Source organism: Camelina sativa, chromosome 19 (assembly GCF_030686135.1).
Source record: "Camelina sativa cultivar CO46 ecotype springtype chromosome 19, ASM3068613v1".
NCBI classification, from domain to species: domain Eukaryota; kingdom Viridiplantae; phylum Streptophyta; class Magnoliopsida; order Brassicales; family Brassicaceae; genus Camelina; species Camelina sativa.
Window position 1 is genome coordinate 5,265,379 of NC_141898.1, and position 22,970 is coordinate 5,288,348.

Here is a 22,970-nt window from a genome sequence, read left to right on the forward strand (position 1 = left end):
TTTGACTGTCCAACCGGTAAACCACTTCATGAACACCACTCTTCACCATTTAACCGCTATATCCAGTTCATGAGAACCTCGTAGAAAACAAGACAATCTTATTAAACATCAAACTAAACTTACACTCTACCGATCAAAAGACACACGGGTAACAGAAACACAAAACACAAAACAAGAACATTAAAAAAGTACAAGAACATACAAAGCTATAACACAAAAGCTATAACACAAAACAAGAACATAATAAGCCACTCATTCATAAAAAGCTATCAAACAATAATCATTAATTAAACCGAAACCCTAAATCATACAAACAAATTTCAAAACCAAGATTAACATCAAATTAATCTCACAATCGATGCCTAATAAGTCAAATCGACAGCAAAGATTAACAATTCTAATAAGCAATCGAATTAATATGAAACCCAAACAGTTATAGACCACCGGAGATGAATTACAGAAACACAAAAAATCATAGATCAGAAGACGAACCGTATCTCTCCAATTCCTTAGACGGTGGACCTCGCCGGACATCCGCCGTTGTCCCACCAATCCTCCGCCATCGTTGTCCCACCATTGTGAAACCTTCGCCATCACCAAATCTTGAGAACCGAAGTGACAAACTCTAATAGGCTAGGTTACACCAATACAGTCTCCAATTACCCTCCGTATGACCAACAACCATCGAGATTTAGCCGGATAAATCAACGATTCGATGGTAATCGGTTGATTTTTCCGATGGAGAAGAATCGCCTGTTTATCTCCCACGAATGAAAGAGAAGAGAGAGAAGAAAAATGTCGAGAAAGAATGAAAAAAAATGAGGAAAAAAAAAATTACCTTTTATATTTATGAGTTCACCAATCACCAAATGCGACATCTCGTAGCTCAAGGAATTGCTCCAAAACCTTCTCACAGAACCGATACTCGGCGTATTGGACTCAAATATGGGTTTTTTAATATAATTTTGGGCCCAAAACAGAGAGTATGGGTTACTCGAGCAATGATGCTCTAAGACAACTGTATTTTCTTCGTAAAAGTAGAACACAAAACAGTCAAAACTTCATATGCGACTATCTCTACAAAATAGTTGATCACACTATGTTGTATAGTATTATGTCCCATTCATAACAACAGACTCTTATCAAATATTTAATAGTACGTGATTTATTATGTTCGTGTTATAATAGTTAAACTTTGATTCCCCAACTTGAGACCAATAAATTAATCTCGATTTCAATGTATTCAGAAGCTTATGTTTAAGTACACGACTAAAACATGTAATCTGGGTTTCGAGAGAGAATTATGATTTTAAGTCGTTGCAGACACGTCAAAACTTTGAATAAGTTTTTTCCCATCTATATGCATTATTTTTTTTTTGGATCTAACTACCAATTATTACGATGTCAGAAAACTGAATTTTATAAAAGAACAGACAAATGAATCTGTGGATATTTTTTTAAAAATTTCTCTCCATCTTCCTTTTACTTTTATTATCTATCACCTCTGGCTTCCAAATTGCACAGATCTATCTATCTATCTCATCGACGGAGCGCGTGGTACACACGTGCCAGATGTAAGGGATGCTGTGGTGCCACGTCAGATCGAGAAATCAATCTTTGGGCGGGGGGGGGGGGGGGGGGGGGGGGGTTCAATGTCACCTATAAAAATGGCGGCGGCAATGTTTCTTACGTCTCCAATGTTATCGACAAAAAATCTTTCGCAACAAAACAAAAAAAAAATAAAATAAAATAAACGAGAGTGAATCTCGGCGATGGCGATCAAAGACCTGACGGCGGCGAACGGTGATCCATCTCTTCCTCTGATAAAATCTACAACCGGCGGCGACAGAACCTCTGCTCTTCAAACGCTCGGAAATATTATCGTCTCCATCGTCGGTACAGGTGTCCTTGGCCTCCCTTACGCATTTCGCATCGCCGGTTGGTTCGCCGGATCTATCGGCGTCACTATCGTCGGATTCGCCACCTATTACTGCATGCTCCTCCTCGTTAGCTCCCTTTCTTTTTTTTTTTTCCTCCCCCAAAATCCTTAAATCTCAACAACCGAATCTAATTTGGATTGTTTTCGATTGCAGATTCAGTGCAGAGACAAGCTAGAATCGGAAGAAGGAGGAGAAGAAGAAGAATCGAAAACATATGGTGATTTAGGTTTCAAATGTATGGGAACAAAAGGTCGATACTTAACCGAGTTCCTCATTTTCACCGCTCAATGTGGTGGATCAGTAGCGTATCTAGTCTTCATAGGTCGAAACTTGTCTTCTATATTCACTTCGTATGGGTTAAGTATGGTTTCTTTCATCTTGATCCTGGTTCCAGTCGAAGTTGGATTGTCCTGGATCACTTCTTTATCGGCTCTCTCTCCTTTCAGTATATTTGCTGATATATGCAACATCATAGCGATGTGTTTCGTTGTGAAGGAGAACGTGGAGATGGTGGTTGAAGGAGACTTCTCGTTTAGTGACAGAACCGCTATTTCGTCTACCATTGGTGGTTTACCTTTTGCTGGAGGAGTTGCCGTGTTCTGTTTTGAAGGTTTTGCAATGACTTTGGCTTTAGAAAGTTCTATGAAGGACAGAGAAGCTTTTCCTAAGTTGTTAGCTAAAGTGCTTGCTGGGATTACGTTTGTCTATGTGTTGTTCGGTTTTTGTGGTTATATGGCTTATGGTGATCAAACAAAGGATATCATCACACTTAACCTCCCTAATAATTGGTCTGCCATTGCTGTCCAGGTATAAAATTATGCCACTAACAATGTTTTACTGCTCTGTTCTTCCTTATGATTTGCCTTTTGAATAGTTTCGTGTGGGAGCTTGTATATCATTTGAAACATTTGTTTTGGCATCTTGGTGTTTGTGTTCATCATGTAAGCTGATAAAATACTTTTCTGTTTTTTCTTTGGTTTAACCAGATTGGGTTATGTGTGGGATTGACGTTTACATTTCCGATCATGGTACATCCGCTTAACGAGATCATAGAGCAGAAACTGAAGAGGATAGATTGCCTTCAACGGAAGCATCATCATGGTTACAGCAACGAAACAGGTTCAGTCTCAAAATATGCAATTTTTATGACGAGGACACTTTTGGTGGTAGGACTTGCAGCAATCGCGAGTTTAGTCCCAGGATTTGGTACATTTGCATCTCTTGTTGGAAGTACTTTGTGTGCACTCATATCGTTTGTGTTGCCGGCTTCTTATCACCTCACGCTGCTCGGTCCTTCACTAAATGTATGGGACAAATCCGTCGATGTATTCATCGTGATTTGCGGATTGCTCTTTGCTGTTTATGGTACGTACAACACAGTCGTCGGAGTGTGAAAAAGGTAAAGCAAGCGATCTTTTGTAAAGCTACGAATGCAAGTACGTACAAGAAGTTTGGTAAAACAAACAAGAAAATGCATAGATCTTTTCCATGAATCTGAAATAGAAATATATGGTGAGAAAAGTGAGATTGTTGTATGATCATTTAATGGTGTCAGGAAAAGTCGTGACCACTTGTTTAATTTGACAAGCTTCTTTTGTTCTATTTAAATACTACTACAACGTGGCTAGGTTATATAGATCCATTTTCTCGGGATATGTGTGTCTTAACAAAATAGTCGGAACCATGCTCTTATCAAAAAATACATTAAACAGTAGGAATTCGAATATTATTTATATAATAAATCATTAATGCTATAAAATAATTGGAATATTGTTTTGATTGAATTGTGTTTCATCTCGGGAGGGTTTGAGTTGTACACGTTTGTGAATAACTCATTTGTAAAGACTGTAGTGTAAAGTGTAAGCTTGAAACAACAATTTAGTATTCTTGTGCAAGAGGCCACAGGTTAGATTTGTCACGTACAAGGACATGAATCTGAAACCTATCCCAAGATTTCGTTAAGGTTGGAAGGAGGAAATCAGAGAGAAATAAACAGCGGAAAGAGTAGAAATATTAAAAACTATACCTCGAAATACAATATCCTAATTGAGAACCAAAAAAAGCCAACGCCCTCTCAAATCCAAGAACGGGGCCTTTGTCTTCAAAATGGGGATTTTGCAGAGAGGAAAGGGGGGGGGGGGGGGGGGGGGGGAGAGAGAGAGAGTCTCAGACAATACCATATTAACACCAACTGAGTAGTTTTGGAAGCAAAATAGATCACACTTACTTATGTCAGAGCCAAAATCAAAACCCTTTCCTGAAAGATATATATTCATTTTGGTTATCAAATCTAAATTGAGACTCTCTACATCCTATCCTCGCACCAAAACCACCCTTGAGATTCCTCGCCATGTCTCTCCCCTAATTGTATATTTTCACCGGCTTCTCATATGCGTGTCGGTTCTACAACAATACAACAAGAGCATTCAAACAGATGGTAGACTTAAGGGAGATGGATACTTAGAAAACGAGCGAGAGCTTCTTACCTGATTTGCAGCATAAGCCCTTTTAGGAGCATTATCAATGTGCTCCAACCCAAGATACTGCTCCCACGCACCGTACACATCTCTTCTCTGTTAGTCATTTTTAGTTTCCGAGAATGAAAGAGTTAAATACCGAATTTCTTTTTGAACAGAACTAAAAAAAAAAGTCTTACCTGAAAGCGATTATAAACGACATCTGTGTCCTGCAAGTAATCGGGTCGTCCCATCGAAAAAGATGCAAACTTCCACTGAATAACACAAGACAAAAAACACATTAACAATGATCTTACTCCGCCACCAATAATAACAATTAATAAATTTATTGACATTTTTTAGCTGTTACCAAATCAGACAAAAGTCATGCATACCTTGGCAAAGTCCTCATCAGGGACATGAAGTTTCTTTTGGATACGGGTCTTCACTTCTTCTAAAGTTTCACCTTCATGGATTACCAAAAAGAAGGGCTCGCCGAAATTTTGTACTTGCTGCAAAAGAAAGAATGGTTAACAAAGTTTTCAAAACCTCCGATCCAAAACACTGGACCCCTCATATAGCTTTTCAAGTAACTTAAGAGTGATATGGACTACCACCTGATTTTGTCCGGGCTCTTTAGTAAAATGATATACATGGATTAACCGATCATTGGGACCAATATTCTTCTCTTCGTCAGGTATCTGAGATTTCACACGATAGCAAAAGAAGAAACTCAGCATCTTTTGAGTCATTAACCAGCAAAAACTTGCATTTACATTTTACTAATGTAGCTCAAATGCAACTATTCATCTCAAGCATTCAAATAACCTGCACAAACTAGTTACAATGCAGATGACGTTCCTCTCAAGCAATTATCAATCCAAACAACCTATGCCTCTGACTCCAAAACAGCGAATGCAGTAAATGATTATCTCATTCAATTACAAATGTACCACATCATTTTAATTTTGCAAGTTTGAAACTAAAAAAGAGACGGGCAAAAAGTTCCAAGAAACCAAAATCTACTTCCATCGGAGAAACAAGAGATAAGTCAGTTAACAAAATACAATAAAAAGCTTGGACGATTACAGAACTAAAGCGAAAGAAGGTGAGGAAGAGAGATATACCTCCTCTGCCCGTAGAGTCCAGTACTGGTCATTGATGTTCTCAATTCTTTCAGTAGATGGAAAGATCTGCAACGCGCACCCGAACAAATTGGATCAAAATTTGCTAAGTTCGAGAAGATTGCAAAGTACATCACACGAAATGTGGTACAGTCTACAAGCCATAATCTTAAAATAGTTAAAAAGTTAAATACAATGTAAAAGACAAGAAGTTAGCCTGTTACCTTGTAGATCTTGTGGAAAAAGACCTCAAGTAACCTCAGTTCTGCATCTTGATGCGAAAGTTCCACCTGATGCACAAGTGTAGATTATATTTAAACTATGAAATAGATTAAACCACAAAGTATAGAGCAGAATCCATTAAAAGACAAGTACTTTATAAGGAGAAAACACAGCTCAATATGTGGCCAATTAGCAGAGATGCATGCAATGATCTAATAAAAAAATTGTAACTATACTGACCTTTGTTTTAAGTTCATTAATAACATCTCCAACAGTACTCTGCTTAGGTAGTCTGATATTGTGAATTACCACCTGCAATTTTAAGAGTTTTAAGGACTGAAATACAATAGCATGTATAGAGAGAGCTACAAATCACAAATAAAAGTTCAACCCATACTTCATCCTTTGTGGCGCTATGGAAAGCAACTTTTAAAGTCTTAAGACCTTGCAATTCTGGAAGAGGAATGTCCAGAACTTCATAATACAAAATGTCAGACGTCTGAAAAAGAAGAAGAGTCATAAGCAATTCAGCATTGGAATCCAAAAAAACATATGTAAGTTCACTCAAACCAACGTCAATCACCTGATTATAGTGAACTAACATATCTGAAAGATGATCTACTCCACGGTATTTGATTGGCTGAGGCTTGGGTTGCTGGGAGTAGCAATTGTGAGATGTAAGCCTAAGTTTCGATGCATCATCAAGGCCAAGCTTCTCAGCCACTCTTTCGACAACATCATCATAAGTGTGCAGCTTTGACCTGAAAGTAGAAGCATTACGAATTCCAATACTGGAATAAATGACACAAAGTTGTCCATAGAGGTACTTACAACTCCAGAATAAACTCGTCTTCTTTTGGTTTTTCCAATGTACGAAAACGCACCAGCTACGAAATAACAAACCACATAAGTTAGTTACCACCAAAACTTGCCAACAACTATTAGTAGTTTCCAAGGAATTGATAAAAAGACGCTAATCATCACAGTTTGATAAAAAGAAGCTATAACAGTTGAAGCTCTACTGTTAGAGCCCATTTCAAGATTGACATCAGTGCCCAGGTTAATTATACCTCTCGATTCTGTACATACTCCAAAAATGATGGCACATCTGGGTATAGACATTCACTCTCCTGGATACGAAGAGGTTTCTGATAGCAAATGATATCTCCATCTTCAATCTATACGCCAGAAACCCATTTCAATGAATAGGACAAACTATGAAACATCACTTGACACATTTGATACAATGAGATTAACATTACTTGGCACAGTCTGAAAGAAGTCTTCTTATCTAGATGTTCGCACATTACACAAGGTTCAAACTTTATTTCCTGAAAATGGGCACAAAACCAAATAAAATGAAATGTTTCATGGCCATAAGTATGATGAAAAGGTAGAACTAAAAGGCACCAGCCTCAACCTCAAAAAGTTCTATTTCCTCATCAGGGGCAAAGCCAGCCATTTTATTCAGTTGCCCTACTATATCCATGGGCTTACTGGAACTTTTCACCATGAGCCTGCCAACATATCTACAACATATGGACAAAGTGATGTAAGAATGATGAAAGTTGCAAACAAGAAACAGGGAAAAAGTGACAAATTCTCCATTAAAAAGAAAATGGAAGAAAGAAATAGTGCGTTTAGGATGAGAATATACAGGAGTATACAACCTTTTGTTTGAACAGACGTCAAAGTGAAAAAGTGGTGGGTACTAGAATTACCTTAGTACTGCGTTCACAGGGTCATAGAGCTTAAAGAAAAGAAGAATATCTTCAGATGATTTTTCTGGGGGAGAAATAGGACGGTCATCCTGGATAATTTTAATTTAAGAATTAGTACGACTATTTATTTGACCAATTGGTTTCAGATTTTCATTCAATGAATAGGCCTCAACAATTAAACTTTGCAGCAGTGTAGTATTACCGGTCCGCGCTCTATTTCCAAAAACAGCTTCAGTTCAGCATTGTTTGCCTTGTTAGATGCCTCTCTTATTTGTCCAACCTACAATAACATCTTAAAAATTAATTACTCCTAAAAAACATGTGTGTTGTACATAGGCATGAATAGGAATAATACCAAATGAAAGACGCAAACCATAGGCATGGAAGCAATTATAAAAAACAAAATAGCTTATAAAAAACAAAGTATAGCTACCGTCTGTAATTCTTCATTAGGTAACAGGGGACGATTGGGACGATAAGTATGGTTTTGACGCTTTGCCCAGATCCAGAACCGCTGTTGTTGAACCGGGACACCAAACTCTTTGGCTACCTCTTCCTACAAGAGGACAAATTTTAAACAATGTTAAGTACACAAGACACTAAGAAACTTGCAACCAATGAATAATCGAAGACAGCATCTTATAAAAACCCTTAAACAAACTAGATTCCAAACGAAAGCAGATATTCTTCTCATCAGAATCCTGATCACTATTCTTCTCCTTCAAGATAGATTCAGGTTACCAATAAAGAAGCTTCTTCACAAACCCCATCTCTTGCTGCAATAAATTGCATTTGTCTGGAAACAAATAGGAATATACAGGCATGTACCTTAAACTGTTGAAAGGGGGTTTGTTTCTGGATTCTAAAACTCCGAACTTTTTCATGATCAACAAGATCAAAATAAATATTCTTTCCAATTTGCTCAGCAATGTCATCATCTCTTGCGACCTTTATAAAAGTTAAATTGCATTAGTAAGATCATTAATTCAAACCTATACCAGCAATAGGTAATTACGTCTGTGTTCACTTTCAGACCCAGATATAATAGAAGTAGAAAACCTTGATTGTCGTGAAAAGGTGAGCTTGAGCCTTGTATTTTCTTTTATCTTCCTTTTCTTCTTGTTCTTTTTTCAGCCTCACCTGTGAGAAAATAATTAACTGATTCAGGCAAAACAAAGATAGGTAAACAGGTGAAACAGGAAAAAGCGTGTAAATGAATTTCTTACCCGCAAATGTTCCGCAATGTCTTTTTCATCAACGTTGCAGATTATTTTATCCTTGTCACTTTCCCGAATATAAACAAGCATGTACGCATTCGAGTATTTTGTGAATTTGAAAGGTGGATTATTGAAACCAGGATTATTCTGCGGTAACTGAAGCGACACAAAATTTGAAAGTACATAAAATGAGAAAAATAAGAACAAAGCAAAAAGAGAAACCTAGGAAGAGAGTGTTACCTCTTCTTCACCACCATATTGCTCTTCCAGTGCCCTTTTCACATCTTCCTTCGTTACCCGTTCATCATCAAATTTATACCTGGGAGAATTAAGTTTAGATAGTCTAAAAGTATAGCAATGAAAAAATTTGTTCATTATTGTCACCTAAACAGACACCAGAAGCCACAGAAAGACTTATTTCAGTGGAGAATTTGGGAGAAAAGGGAAGCAAAAAGGAAACTACAAAGATCACTTATACAGTGAATCTTAATTGTGAAACTAATAACAGCAAATCCACGTTTGGATATGTGGATAGAAGAGCCATTAGAAATACGGTAACATTTTTCAGTATCATAAGAAATGACTCGGGCCTTGCTAGCCTAGATGATGAAGGAACTAGTTTTCAATTAAAATAACTTAAATTAAAAAATACAGAAGTTGTTTTAGCATGACAGAGTTGAAGGATGTGTACCACTGATCAGAAAGTGTTGGCCTAATAAAAGCATAATAATGCCCTCCATGCACTCCTCCACTATGAACCAAGACACTGCATAGAAAATGAGCAGCAAACTGTTCAAGCAAGCCCACAAGGAACAACAAGATCTTACTACAACATAATTCAACTTGTATTTCACTATCACAGAAGGAAGATGAACTGTCCATCTTTCAAGGAAAAACTAAGCTACGGCAACAGATTCCTGAGAAGAGGAACCTAGCCTTATAATCAATAGAACTATATACTTCAGGAAAAATCCCACCACTATATAGCCCTGCTTGAATCTACTGTATCTCAAATTACAAAAGTAGAGATACAATAACAATATATACCTGTGGAGGGTGTAGAGATTGCGGACACTCTTGTCTGCATCAGGGGATAAATATTTTCCATTCTCTCTATCGAGATCCAGTTGAAGAGGAAACTCATACCGATCATTGATCTGTAAATAAAGACGTCAGCCTCAAAGCAAGTCTAAACACAGTCGGCACTACATGCTGTCTTTTGGGTAAGTGGAATTTCAGACACTAACCTTCACCATTGTGTCCCGCATAAAATCGTATTCAAACCTCTTGAGCTGAAGTTGAAGAACTGGTGGAAAGTCTATGAATAGAACACCTTTTTTTGCATCCTGAAAATAAATAAAAAATCATTCCAATATAAGATAAGTTCACAGTAACAATGACAGTTAGTCAAATACAACTTTATCAGCTGCTTTAAACAATACTAAGTAAAAAAGCTTTTCTAATTTCCTAATTTATCTTGCTTGGTAGCATTCACACACATTATGAACCCCTACACCAAATAATATGCAGATAATGATAGACTAGATTGACTTGCATAGGACCAACATAGGGACATTGACACTTATCAACATCCACAAGAACCAATTAAAGAAAGATAGACGACAGCCTACCTGCAAATCATGTCCTTCTGCATGGTATTTGTTGTCTCCTTCAAGGCGTTCAACTTCAACATACTTGTCAAAAGAAGCATATACATCTTTGCAGCCCTTAACATCAAGCTGGAGGTCTGTCACAAGTCAAAGTACACAGCTGTACAGTTAGTTTGATATAAATATATCAGCTTCAATAATATAAGACAACTGAAGATACGTTACTGTTTAAAAGTACATACCATAGAATGATTCTTTTCGAGTAGATTTGTAATCTACATTAATGCACTCAATGTAATTCATGTGGTGACCCTCAAATAGCTTTTGTATTGTTCCCTCCACAACAGTTCCCTTGAAAAAGTAAGTAAAACATAAAATACCAACTAGGAATGGAAGAAAGGTTGGACTGAAGAAGAAATTTTACCTTCATCTTGTCCTCGAGCTTTTCACATAGAACTCGGTTGAGTTCCTGAACATCATGCTGCATGAAAGAATCATATGTATCCCAACCAAACGACTTTGTCAGCTCCTTTGTCGCTACACTGGTGTCATTATACTGAAGCTTGTAAAACAAACTTTGGAGCGCCAATGGGATACTAGCGGTCGGTGCATCATTTTCAGTCGTTGGCATGTGATACACAGCCTACAAGCATGGGTGCATTATTCAGATGTCTTTATATAGAATTAAGCGAACTCATGATTAAGCAAATTGAAAAAAAAAAACAAGACGTGCATCCAACCTTTCTGAAGTAAGGTATGTGGTATAACGTCTGCAGGAGAGAATTCATGTAACAGGTAGCACCTTGGTTTTTAAGTCCAACAAAACCAGTCTCTTTTTTTGAGTCATATGACCAGTAATCAAGAACTTTACGCACAGCAACTTCAGCTTCAATCAGAACAGTGTCATTCACTAAATATCCTCGAGTGGGATCATAGAGCTCGCTGAGAGGCATGAATGATGTAAACCCCCAATCGCTTTCTCTTGCGTTGAATTGATGTTGCGTCTCTGCAACATGCAAAAGAAAGTAGTCAGAACAGCAGGTTGACCAGAAAACAAGTAAAAAAGTCACTGGCTCTTAAGAAATTCAAAAAATTGCATGAAAATCATCATGTTCAATTCAGTTTTCAGGTAGCTTGACTGCATTCCAAGGTCGACCATGTACTCCTCTTATAAATCCAAATTATCACTCCAAGAAATAAACATCTGCCAGGATATTCACATTTTATGCATGCATTCAGATAACGAAATTAATAAACTAAGATACCTTTTCTGATGGAATATCTGCTGTGAACTTGATTCACTACAGCCAGACTGAACTGTGAATATCTGCTCCACCCGTACGGCAAATTAGGCGCGTCAGCAACATCCAAGTACATGGACAAATGGTCGACATTGTTTCCTTTGGGAAAAATCAATATACGCCTGCAAGAAAAACGAAAAACAGCGCAAATGAACCAATGAAATGAACACCAGGAAATCAATTGCAAAAAAAAAAAAGCATCAAAAAGTCTATGTCATTACCATTTATAACCTCCAACAACAAATACTTCAGAGTACTGCTTCCTGGTATTGAGCCTAGTGAACATAGGGACGGTCCACGTGAATTTCAGACTTGGAGGATCCTCGGCTGGCGGATTCTCCACAGTGGTAGCAGCAGTCTCAGTTTGGGCAACTACAAATGCATCAACAACTATTAAGAAATCCAAAAACCAAAAATAGACAAAACCCTAGCGCACAGTGAAAACATCAATTCTACACTCCAGCACTATCCACTAGTAATACAGCATCTACACCAAAACAATCAGGGTATAACACAGACGAAAGTAGCAGAAGCAGAAAATTTTACCTTCCATAGGCTGAGGTCCCTCGACCAAATCCGGATTCGGTACAAGCATTTCCTCGTCTTCCTGCTGCTGTCAAAATCGTAAGATGAAAAATCAGACTTCCGACTAATAGAAACCCTAATTTCCCAACCCCGTGATCAGAACGTCAAACAGACACCGCAATCACCCAAAAAAAAACACGGTAATCTCCCGATGATTCTACCGCTTTCGAAATACAGAGAAACAAAAAAAAATCTAAGAAAACAAAACCCTAACGGATCAGTCAAACGAAGAGAGTAAAAAATCCGAAGCAGAAGAAGGTAGAAAACGCGTAAAAAAAACCCCCCCACGAACACGACATCAAATTGACACAAAACACACACAAAAAAAAACAAGGCTAATCGGAGATTACATCAAGCGGCGGCGGAGTCATCATAGTCATTGCTCCAAGAGCGATTCACGGATGGATCGAGAAGTAGAGAAGAGAGCGTCGAGCAGAGAGATGGGACAAGACGAAGGAGTGAGGGAAGAAATAGAGAGAACTTGCAGAAGGACGGGGAGAGAGAGAGATCAATCGCTCTCAATTTCTTCTTACTCTTTCTCGCTTTTCGATAGGGATAATTACGATATTTTTACTAAACTTAAGGGTCTGTATTGTAATTCCAAATACTATTAGGATTCAGATTTATATGTTCCCCTGAGGGATCGTCTGAGAAGCGTGACAGGCTAATGAGAATGCGACAGGTACACATTAAACCAATTAAACCTCTCCACGTGGCTTAAACGTGACTGTGACCGTGACGGTGTTTGGAGATCTTCGGTGAACTTTTGGGCTTTTGGACGGGCTTCAAGTTTGTTTTGAATTTTCTTCTCTATTATTATTATTATTATTATTCTAAAGGGTTTATATTGTATATAGGGTAAATGGAAATGCAAAGTTTCATAAGTATATTTTAGGAAATATCATACGGAAATTAATGCTTAGATTTTGTTATATACTATTTCCTGTCACACTACTTTAAATGTGAATGATGTACTATATAAATAATATAACAATACTTATCCACCTTCATTTATAAGTTTTTGCACTTTTTTGACATATCATATTTAACATTAATTTGTTACAATATTATTTATTACCAAAAAAAAAAGTTGCATATGTACATTATTTGAGGTTTGAGGTATCCACTAAAATGAAATGTATAAAGGTTAAATTTTCTCTATTGCAATAAAATGTAATCGAAACGAATTAAAAATGAAAATGATCAAAAAAATTCACTTTTAAAAACATTTGAAATCTACACATATTTTGCTAAAAATGTGAATTGAATAAGAGCCAAAAAAAGGCAATTAAATTTTCATTTGGTATCTATTTGATTAAAAATCCAACAAGCCAAACCAATACCTAGATTAACAAAATCACATTGTGGAACTGAATTATAATAGGATCAAATGCTTTTTCTGTTTCATAATATATTATCTTTTAGCTTTTTACAACCAGATATAACATTATATGATAATTTATATCAGATAAAATGGGGTTATCTCACAAAGCAAAGATAACTTGGGAGGGTGTTTGTAAGCCTAAAAGGGAAGGTGGGTTGGGGTTAAGGTCTTTAAAAGACATGAATGATGTAAGCTGTTTAAAATTGATCTGGCGAATTGTATCTTCATGTGAGTCTCTGTGGGTTCAATGGTAGGCAACACCTTAATGAAGAGGGGGAATTTCTGGTCTATTAAACCGACTGCTCTTGGTTCATGGATGTGGAGGAAACTTCTCAAATTTCGAGACCTTGCAAAGCAGTTTTGCAAAATCGAAGTGCACAATGGTCTACGCACCTCCTTCTGGTTTGATGACTGGTCCAACATGGGCAGGCTGGTGGATGTGGCGGGTGATCAAGGCTTTATTTCTATGGGGATTAGTAAGCATATGACTGTTGCAGAGGCGTGGGGAAGACGTCACCACCGGCAGCACCAACATGTTAACTTTAACTCAATGGAAGCATAACTACAGTTGAAATGGGATATGAGCACTTATAGAGCAGATGTAATGCTTTGGAAATGTGCCAATGTTAAGTCTAAAACCCAATTTTCCACTAAAGATATGTGGAATCAGATACGCTCATCGGTTGCAGAGGTTCCTTGGCATCATAGTGTTTGGTTCACTCACTCAACGCCGCGATTTGCTTTCTGTATCTGGTTAGCGATTCGAAACAGACTCTCTACCGGCGATTGAATGACATACTAGAGCAGGGGTGCACGGGGGACTTGCCATCTTTGTAACAATGCCACTGAAACAAGGAACCATTTATTCTTTAATTGCAACTTTAGTGCAAAGGTCTGCAAGGAGTCTGCTTTGAACGTTTACAAGGCAAAGTACTCTACCACTTGGCACTCGATCCTCTCTGCTGCAAGTGGCAAATGGGGCGATCGGATTCAGGGATTCTTGGCTCGTTCAGTTTTGCAAACCGCAGTTTACTGCCTCTGACAAGAACGTAATGGTCGGGAGCATGGTGAGACTCCACACCCTGCTTCTCATCTCATTCACATGATAGATAGGCACATGCAAGATCAACTGTTAGCCATTGGACTCATGGGCGATCGACGATACGACGACGGGTTGCAAGTTTGGTTTGGCTCAAGATTCTAAGTTTTATCTGTTTTGATTTTGTTTTAAGCTTATTCTGAAGTTGTAACAAAGCAATTTTCCATTTGAATATAACTTAACAATACATTCAAAAAAAAAAAAAAAAGGGTAATCGCTATGGTTTTTTTTCTTTTGACAATAATTATCTCTATGGTTTTCTTACCTGCAGGATTGTTTTTTTGGTATGAAAAAAACTTATGTCGGCTATCACTTTCGTTATAGACAGTGTCTACAAAATATCCGTTGCGCTCTTTTTTTTTAATAGGTAGGTGGACAACATTGTGTTATTATTAACATTCATATATTATTCGTTATGTCAATCATCCTTTGATATTTCAGTTGTCTTCATATTCTCAAACTGAGTAATGATGATGAAATCGATAGATATGCTTATTGTCTGGACATGAATTTTTTATTTTTTATTTCCAGTGTGTTGTTTTATATATATCGGACCATTATTGGCATAGACTTTATAACTTCAGCGATGATTTCAATGTACACCAAGACCAACTACAAACATTAATCCCTTATCTAGTATGTAACTTTCTTTTGTAAACTATATAATTTTTATAAGTTGGTTACAAAATAGGTTATACATTAAATATAGGTTGGTTAAAAAAAATGTTATAGATTAATTGGTCAGTCCATGAGCTATATGAATACGCTTAAGAATATCTCAAAGAATCTTCTTAAAGAGAATATTCTAATGATTTATACAATTTCCTAAATAAATTTTTTAGTATTCCATGTATTGTTACAAAATATATACTGTTAAACATAAAAATATATTCTTAGGCGTAAAAAAAAATAAAATTTTGGTAATTTATCACACTTAATCGTGATTTCCGAAATTTTATTGTGCAACTGAAAATAAAATCTTTCCTAAGCACGAGTCATATTAAAAAACTTTCACCAAACATGTTCAATAACTAAAATAAAAATAAACAACAAACATAACCATTTTTCATACATAAAATTACAAAATTAACAATATAAAACTTACAAAATAGGTATTTTTTGAAATCACTATATTTAGCATATGATTTTATTGCATAATGTTTTATCCAAAAAACTTTTAAAAATAATTATATAAATTATATTTTATTTTAAAATTATAATATAAATAAAAGAAATTTCAATTCATGCTATAGCAAGGGTCCTAATCTAGTGTAACTATATAATAGTAGTAGCTAGTATATTTTTATTCATAGACAATTACATGGTAGTATGATCATCCTTGGGAATGACAAAGCTATTATTCCATGCATATGGTGGTACCCTAGGTTGCTTCCTCTAGCAGTTATCCCAACAAAGAGGCTGGAGTCTCTGCTAGAGAGGACACTTAAAACTGATCGAGAACGTTTCCAGTTTCACAATGTTCATGACAATGAGATTTCCCTCTACTCTGATCATAATTGTGGGCTTGGTATGATACCTTCTAAAACTCTACAGGTAGTAAGACAATTTTATGACGTTGTGGTTTTCTTCACAATTTCAGTGACTTAATGTTTAGCTCTCTCTACATATGTGATGTTATAGATACACCAAATGATCCAATTTTTGTTCTAATGTGTTCCAGACGTTGAATGAACATCGAGATGAAGTATTGTTTCTCAAGTTCTCCCACGATGGTAACTTCTTGGCCTCATGTTCGAAAGATCACTCTGCAATTATATGGGAGGTTTGTACATAAACCCAACTGTGAAGTGTTAGCTATATCGTATACTTAACCTCAAAATGAATTGGTTGATTATGGTGTTCTTATAGATGGACGACTCACATATGAGTTTTTCAGTCAAGCATACACTTAAAGGCATAAGTCTCCGGTTGTTATGACTTTGTGGAGTAAAAATGATGAAGAGCTAATTACCTGTGGAGACAAAGAGGTAATCAAACGGTGGGCTGCTCATTCAGGACAATGCATTCAAACCTATGAAACAACTGGACATGGTACTCTTTCTTGCGCATTTGACGATAAATGTGTAATTGGTCTGATGTTAGACAAAGTGATACAACTGTGGAATCATGATGAACCTATGTGGTCTTCTTAGGGGACTGAGCTACATGTCGAGCTAAGTGGAATTCTCCCAACTTCCCATCAATACTCAACTGATCAGATAGCTATGACCAAATATGGTTATTTGCTTGTAAAAGTGGGCATAGATTCGGAGATCTTAGTTGTTGACGTAGAAAGATGGACCATCTTATTATGGATGAGAGAAGAGGATGAAATTAACTCCTCTAAGAACTCTAAGATGATCCATTCAAAAAGATTGCTTTACATGGAACAACCAGACATAAATTGATCTTACGATGCTTTGTGGCCCTAGCTTTTGTGGTATTGACTGGTTTAAGTACACTTCTTGTTCAATTAATTTGCTAGGAGGAGCTTTCACTACAAAAAAAATGGTTTCATATATATCATTTATATTATATATTTGTATCATATTTAAATAATACTAAAATATTTTGCATCACTTAAATAAATGATTTACATTTTGTTGATGCAAATTATTTGCATCAATTGAAATAAATATTTGCTTTGGTTATTAGAATCGATGTTTATTTACATCATTTCCAAAAAATGTTGTAAATCTTACATCATTTTTATTAAATTGATATAATATATTTACATCATTTATCAAAACTAATGTTAAATATTTATATCATTTCAGAAAAACTGATGTTAAAATAAATATTCTAATAAATTATATGAAAATATTTTTTTAATATAATATTTAATTACTTATTTTTAATCAAATTTGTTATCTATTCATTTGATAAATTACCTATATTATTTATATTGTATTTATGATAGGATCAACACAAATAGTTGTTATCCCATTAAAGATGTACGACTAAGTGGAAAGAGAATATATAGAAGCAAGTAGGAAATTTTTTTTGTATACAACGGATGTGGGATATAGGCTATTTTGTTTTTGTTTTTTTTTTTTGTGTTGTCAATTTGAATTTTAGTTTCAGTCGATTAAAGAGTACATAATATTCTTTTTTTTTCTTTTTTTTTAGTTCAGCTAATATACTAATTTGACATATAAATTTACTAACATCATTTTTTAAATGATGTAAATTTTGGATAATTTTTTTTAAGTGATGTTAATATAAATTAATAAATACATCAATTATTAAGTGAAATAAATATATATATTTTGTGTCAGTATTTTGAAAGTGATGTAAATAATTTATATTTGCATCAATTATAATGAAATGATGTCATATAAATTAGTAATAATATCGATTATTTTCAATTTTTATATCAATTATTGAAAAGTAATTTGAAATAATATCATTTAATTTTGTGATAATATTTAAGAGATACAATATGTTTTTTTTAGTGTTAGTTTAACTCCAATGAAGGAAAAACATAATGATGCTGCTGTTTTGGTCTGAGGATTTCTGGTGGTGAAGGGGTGTTTGTGGGTTTTGCGTATCTATTATATAATTAAAGAGGATTTGTCAATTTCAAGGTGTAGGTTTTTGAGCGCAAGGTGGCTGATCTTAAAGGTCAGCTGGCGGAATACGTTCGGCTAGAAGCCGAGAACACGAAGACCGAGGTAGAGGTTCTGGATTTCGGGATTGCCAATGAAGACTTCAGGGGAAAGTTGAAGAAAGCAGGCGAGCTGTACTACGAGGCTGCTGAGAACGAGAAGGCGGCCAAGAATAGGCTACATGAGGTTGAGCTCCGCAACCAGCTTCTGGAGGCTGGAAACAACTGCGAGATGGAGAGGGTGCGGAGAGAAGAGAGGCAATCCATGAGACGGGGTCTTCGTCTGTTGATAGAGGATGTGAAGGTTCACTTCGAAGAGCGCGAAAGGTTAGCCCCAGCCCAGATTCGAGCTGCCGAGATTAGGGCAAACCGGATGCTAATTGAAGAAATCACCAAGGAGATATTGAAGACCTCGAAGCTGAGCTCGGGATCCTCCGGGCCAACGAGGAGAAAGCCGACAACAAGGTCACAAAGGTAACCGTTCGTGACTTTGATCTTTCCGCATTTTCTGGCCTTTTGGAGGATACTCCCGAACTTCTTTGCAATGAGCCTCCACTAAGTATCACCATTGATGAGTATGGGACTAGCTTCGGACAAATGTCAAACCAGGGACTAGACACCATATGAGCTAACACTACTTCGGAGGTAGGGATCACCGAGATGGATCTGGTTCCTCCTAAGGTGGACGTAGCTGCCGTGACCGACTCTGCTCCTGCTTTTGATCCTCAATAGGCCTAGTGTTGGGTTGTTTTGGTATGAGTTGCCCCCCTTTTGTCATTTACCTTTTATTTTTGCTAAACGTGGTTTGGGGTTTTTGGTCGCGGTGACCGCCCCGAGCAGAAATATATTGGCTTTCAACTTTGATCAGTTAATTTCTTTTCATTCCCTCAACTTTGATCACTGAAAACTGAAGAGAATTCAACCTTATAAAGTAATTTTAACATGAACCTCGGACATGAAGTTGATTTCTCGAGGTAGGAATTAGATAATGCGAAGTCATGCTTTGGATTTTTAGTGATAACTATCGCTGAAGATTAAAAAAAGTTTGATCTTATAAAGTAGATCTAATAAGAACTTCGGAAACTAAGCTGAATTCCCGAAGTAGGACTTAGATAGTGCAAAGTAAGCTTCGGCTTGAACAGATTTTCTTTTACGAAGTTACTTCGAGTTTTAGTGAATTCGGAATTTTGATGTTAAAAATATTACAAAGTAAGATTTTCAGTTTCGAATTCGACCTAGTAACTGTACGAAGTAAGACCTCGGTTTACGGTATGTATTATGAAGTGATCCTTCGAAATAAATGAATTTACTTCGGTTTTTTTTTTGGTGGAGGAAAACTTCGGTTTTTCACGGGGTAAAACCCCGGTTTTCTGAACGATACGAAGTAAGACTTTGGTTTTCAAGTTTTACGGGGTAAGACCCCGGTTTTCTGAAAGATACGAAGTAAAACTTCAGTTTTTGAGTTTTACGGGGTAAGATCCCGGTTTCCTGGATTATACGAGATACAATAACAAATTGGTGAACTTATAATTTTATTAAATACGGATAGCTGGACCCGAAGTGGGCTGCCTACGTACCCTTGTTGGGATTAAGCCAATCGTAGTTCGGTACAAAGTTACTCGAACTAACTATAAAAACGTTTGAGATGCATGGAATTCCAGGACCTCGGGACTGCTTTCCCGTCCAGATCCTCTAACTGGTAGACCCCATTTTGCACTTCGCGGGTGACTCTGTATGGCCCTTCCCAGTTGATCCCTAGCTTTCCCGCGTTATCCTCTTCGGTGTTCTCGTGGACCTTCCGAAGTACTGGATCATAAATCGCTAAAGGCCTACCTCTAACCTTTGCAATATAATAACGGGCTACCGCATTCTGATAATTCTGCATCCGAACTGAAGCTCGGTCTTGGCGCTCATTTATGACGTCGAGGGTATCTTGCAGAAATTCCTCATTCTCCATGGCCCGAAGTGGATTAGATGTTGTGCGGACTCCAGGTACTTCTATGTCGGCTTGGATTATGGCGTCAACTCCATAAACCAGGGAAAAAGGGGTTTCGTTAAAGGCATGACGAGGCGTAGTTCGGATTGCCAAGAGCACGCCCTGCAGTTCGTCTGGCCAGCACCCTTTGCGAGAATCCAACCTTTTCTTTAAGTTGGCCAATATGACCTAATTCATTGCTTCAGCTTGCCCATTTCCTTGTGGATAACGCGGAGTTGACTTGCTAAGCCGTATTTTCCACTTTGCACAGAACCCTTCGAACTTAGAGGAAATGAACTGTGGACCGTTGTATGTGACGATCTCGTATGGCACACCATAACGGTAGATTATACTCTTTAACACGAACTGTTCTACTTGCTCGATTGTCACAACTGCATAGGCCGCTGCTTCTACCCATTTAGAGAAATAATTAGTAAGGACCAGCACGTACTGAACTCCTCCCGGTCCCTGATGTAGAAGACCGATGATATCCATAGACCATTTCATAAATGGATAAGGAGCAGACACGGAGGATAGGAGCTCGGTAGGCTGGTGGATGGATGGTGCATGTTTTTGACATTTTTCGCACTTTCGGGAGTATTCTTCGCAGTCGGTGACCATGGTAGGCCAAAAGTATCCTTGCCTCTTGATCATGAAGGCCAGGGTTCGACCTCCGGAGTGATTTCCATTAGGGTCGTTATGAACAGCTCGCATTAGTGCCAGGGCTTCTTCACCCACAACACACGTTAGATAAGGATCAGTTATACTTCGGCGTAGAAATGCTCCATTATAGATACAATACCGTGCACTGATAATCTTAAGTTTCCTGGCTGCCCATTTGTCAGCTGGAAGATCACCCTTCTCCAGGTAAGCCCAGATCGGGCTCCGCCAGTCTCCTGCGCCCCCCCCCCCCTCCGATTATCGGTGTTCGTATTGTGGACATGTGGGGCTGGAAGATCGGATAAGTTTGGAACTGAGGCCGGTCGTCATGGGTCTCGAGGTTCTGTACTAATTTCCTGTTCGTCAACAGGCGGCTGGGAAATTTATGAGGTCGTCGCCGCATCTGGTGAGGTTAATTCTGACGACAAATCGCGAGCCGTCTCCCTGGTAGCTAACTGTTTCTTCTTCATTGTCCGTGTTATTGCACTCGAGTGATCTAGGCGTATGTCGGATACTCGAAGACTTCAACTGGGATAATTCGAGTAGTTGCGGGGTTCAAAGTCGAGGCTAACAATGCTAACGCATCTGCGGCCGAGTTCTCACTGTGGGGGATTTTCGTGATTTTGAAGTCGTCGAACTTCGTTGCATATTCCCGAGCCGAAGCGAAGTAAGCTTCCATCCGTCCATCTCTGGTTTCATACTCCCCCAAAAATTGGTTGGTGACCAACTGAGAGTCGCAGAAAACTCTGAGCTTCCTGACCCCCACACCCGCTGCTAGGCGGAGTCCGGCTAGAAACGACTCGTATTCGGCTTCATTGTTAGATGCACTGAAATTCAGACGAAATGACTATTCAATCACTTCTCCCGTGGGGGAAGTGAGGCGAACTCCTATCCCTGCACCTGTTTTCGAAGATGCCCCATCTACATACAGAGTCCACGGGGACTCGAAGCTGATGTCTATCGAATCAGCCAGCGGGAGTTCGATAAGGAAGTCCGCCAAAACTTGCGCCTTGGCACAAGTTCGAGTTCGGAACTCAATATCGTACTCACTTAGTTTGACCGACCACTTGGTCAACCTCCCTGACTGACTTGGACTATGGAGTATGGTTCGACGTGGTTGCGTTGTTAGTACTACGATCGGATTAGATTGGAAATAACGACGCAGCTTCCGCGCCGAGGTCACCACTGCTAAGGCTAATTTTTCTATCATGGGGTACCTGGATTTGGCTCCTTTGATGGATTTACTTACGTAAAAAATTGGTTGTTGCTCCCCCTCTCTTCTCGGACTAATACTCCGCTTACTGCGCTTGCTGAAACAACTACGTACAGGAAAAGGGGTTTGCGGAATTCGGGCTTCACCAAGACCGGCGACTCGGACAAATATGCTTTTAGCTGAGAAAACGCGTCCTCGCACTTCTCGTCCCACGCGAAGTGTTTTGCTCCTTTCTTTAGCAACTAGTAGAACGAGAGACATTTATGCGTTGACAGGGAAATGAAACGATTGAGAGCTGCGATCTGTCCGTTGAGACGCTATACTTCCCTCAGTGTCCTAAGAGAACCCATGGATAGAAAGACATTAATTTGCCTCGGGTTATCTTCAATTCCTCTTTCTGTCACAATGTAACCCAAGAACTCCCCTGACGAGACTGCAAATGTACACTTTGGGATTGAGTTTCATTCTGAACTGGTTCAGGATATCGAAGCAGACTTTCAGGTCGGCGAGGTGCAAACTCGCCTCTTTGGATTTCACCAGCATATCGTTGATGTAAACTTCCATGGTCTTTCCGAGCTACTGCTTGAACATCCGATTCACTAGGCGCTAGTAGGTTGCTCCAGCGTTTTTCAACCTGAAAGGCATTACTTTGTAGCAGTAAGTTTTGCGTTCCGTGATGAATGCGGTTTTCTCCTGATCTTCTGGGTTCATGAGGATTTGGTTGTAGCCGGAGAACGCATCCATGAAGGACATTAGTTCATGGCCTAAGGTGGACTCCACTAGTTTGTCGATATGTGGGAGAGGGAAACTATCCTTAGGGCAAGCCTTATTCTGATTGGTAAAGTCCATGCAGACT

The 22,970-nt window shown here is 38.1% G+C and overlaps 4 protein-coding genes across 5 annotated transcripts; 2 read left to right on the forward strand and 2 right to left on the reverse strand.

Moving 5' to 3' along the window:
* The first annotated feature begins 1,424 nt into the window (after positions 1-1,424).
* Positions 1,425-3,593, forward strand: LOC104764945 (amino acid transporter ANT1). Its single transcript, XM_010488555.3, has 3 exons — positions 1,425-2,006; positions 2,094-2,747; positions 2,927-3,593. Exons 1-3 carry the CDS (start codon positions 1,773-1,775, stop codon positions 3,332-3,334), a joined length of 1,296 nt encoding a protein of 431 aa, XP_010486857.1. The 5' UTR covers positions 1,425-1,772; the 3' UTR covers positions 3,335-3,593.
* A 336-nt stretch (positions 3,594-3,929) lies between these two features.
* Positions 3,930-13,160, reverse strand: LOC104764947 (ubiquitin C-terminal hydrolase 13). Of its 2 annotated transcripts, none has more exons than XM_087502747.1 (32): positions 12,527-13,160; positions 12,138-12,201; positions 11,813-11,963; positions 11,556-11,713; positions 11,031-11,296; positions 10,715-10,933; positions 10,533-10,641; positions 10,312-10,427; positions 9,928-10,026; positions 9,728-9,837; positions 9,372-9,446; positions 8,921-8,999; positions 8,690-8,836; positions 8,523-8,603; positions 8,292-8,411; positions 7,897-8,019; positions 7,666-7,743; positions 7,464-7,552; positions 7,163-7,271; positions 7,005-7,073; positions 6,813-6,920; positions 6,574-6,629; positions 6,326-6,503; positions 6,140-6,241; positions 5,983-6,054; positions 5,745-5,810; positions 5,524-5,589; positions 5,014-5,097; positions 4,792-4,908; positions 4,597-4,671; positions 4,427-4,513; positions 3,930-4,343 (listed from the first exon to the last, which is right to left on the reverse strand). In XM_087502747.1, the coding sequence occupies exons 1-32, from the start codon at positions 12,554-12,556 to the stop codon at positions 4,302-4,304; spliced, it is 3,345 nt and encodes a 1,114-aa protein (XP_087358873.1). In that variant the 5' UTR covers positions 12,557-13,160; the 3' UTR covers positions 3,930-4,301. The 2 variants fall into 2 exon arrangements, with proteins under 2 accessions (XP_087358873.1, XP_087358872.1); XM_087502746.1 differs by having other exon boundaries at positions 12,138-12,204; positions 12,527-12,778.
* A 2,828-nt stretch (positions 13,161-15,988) lies between these two features.
* On the forward strand, positions 15,989-17,067 carry LOC147920212 (WD repeat-containing protein 26 homolog). Its single transcript, XM_087500963.1, has 3 exons — positions 15,989-16,213; positions 16,341-16,442; positions 16,813-17,067. The coding sequence occupies exons 1-3, from the start codon at positions 15,989-15,991 to the stop codon at positions 17,065-17,067; spliced, it is 582 nt and encodes a 193-aa protein (XP_087357089.1).
* A 3,363-nt stretch (positions 17,068-20,430) lies between these two features.
* LOC147920213 (uncharacterized) lies at positions 20,431-22,678 on the reverse strand. The gene is made up of 6 exons (XM_087500964.1): positions 22,633-22,678; positions 22,438-22,547; positions 22,229-22,356; positions 21,831-22,118; positions 21,505-21,728; positions 20,431-21,137 (listed from the first exon to the last, which is right to left on the reverse strand). Exons 1-6 carry the CDS (start codon positions 22,676-22,678, stop codon positions 20,431-20,433), a joined length of 1,503 nt encoding a protein of 500 aa, XP_087357090.1.
* Positions 22,679-22,970: the final 292 nt, after the last annotated feature.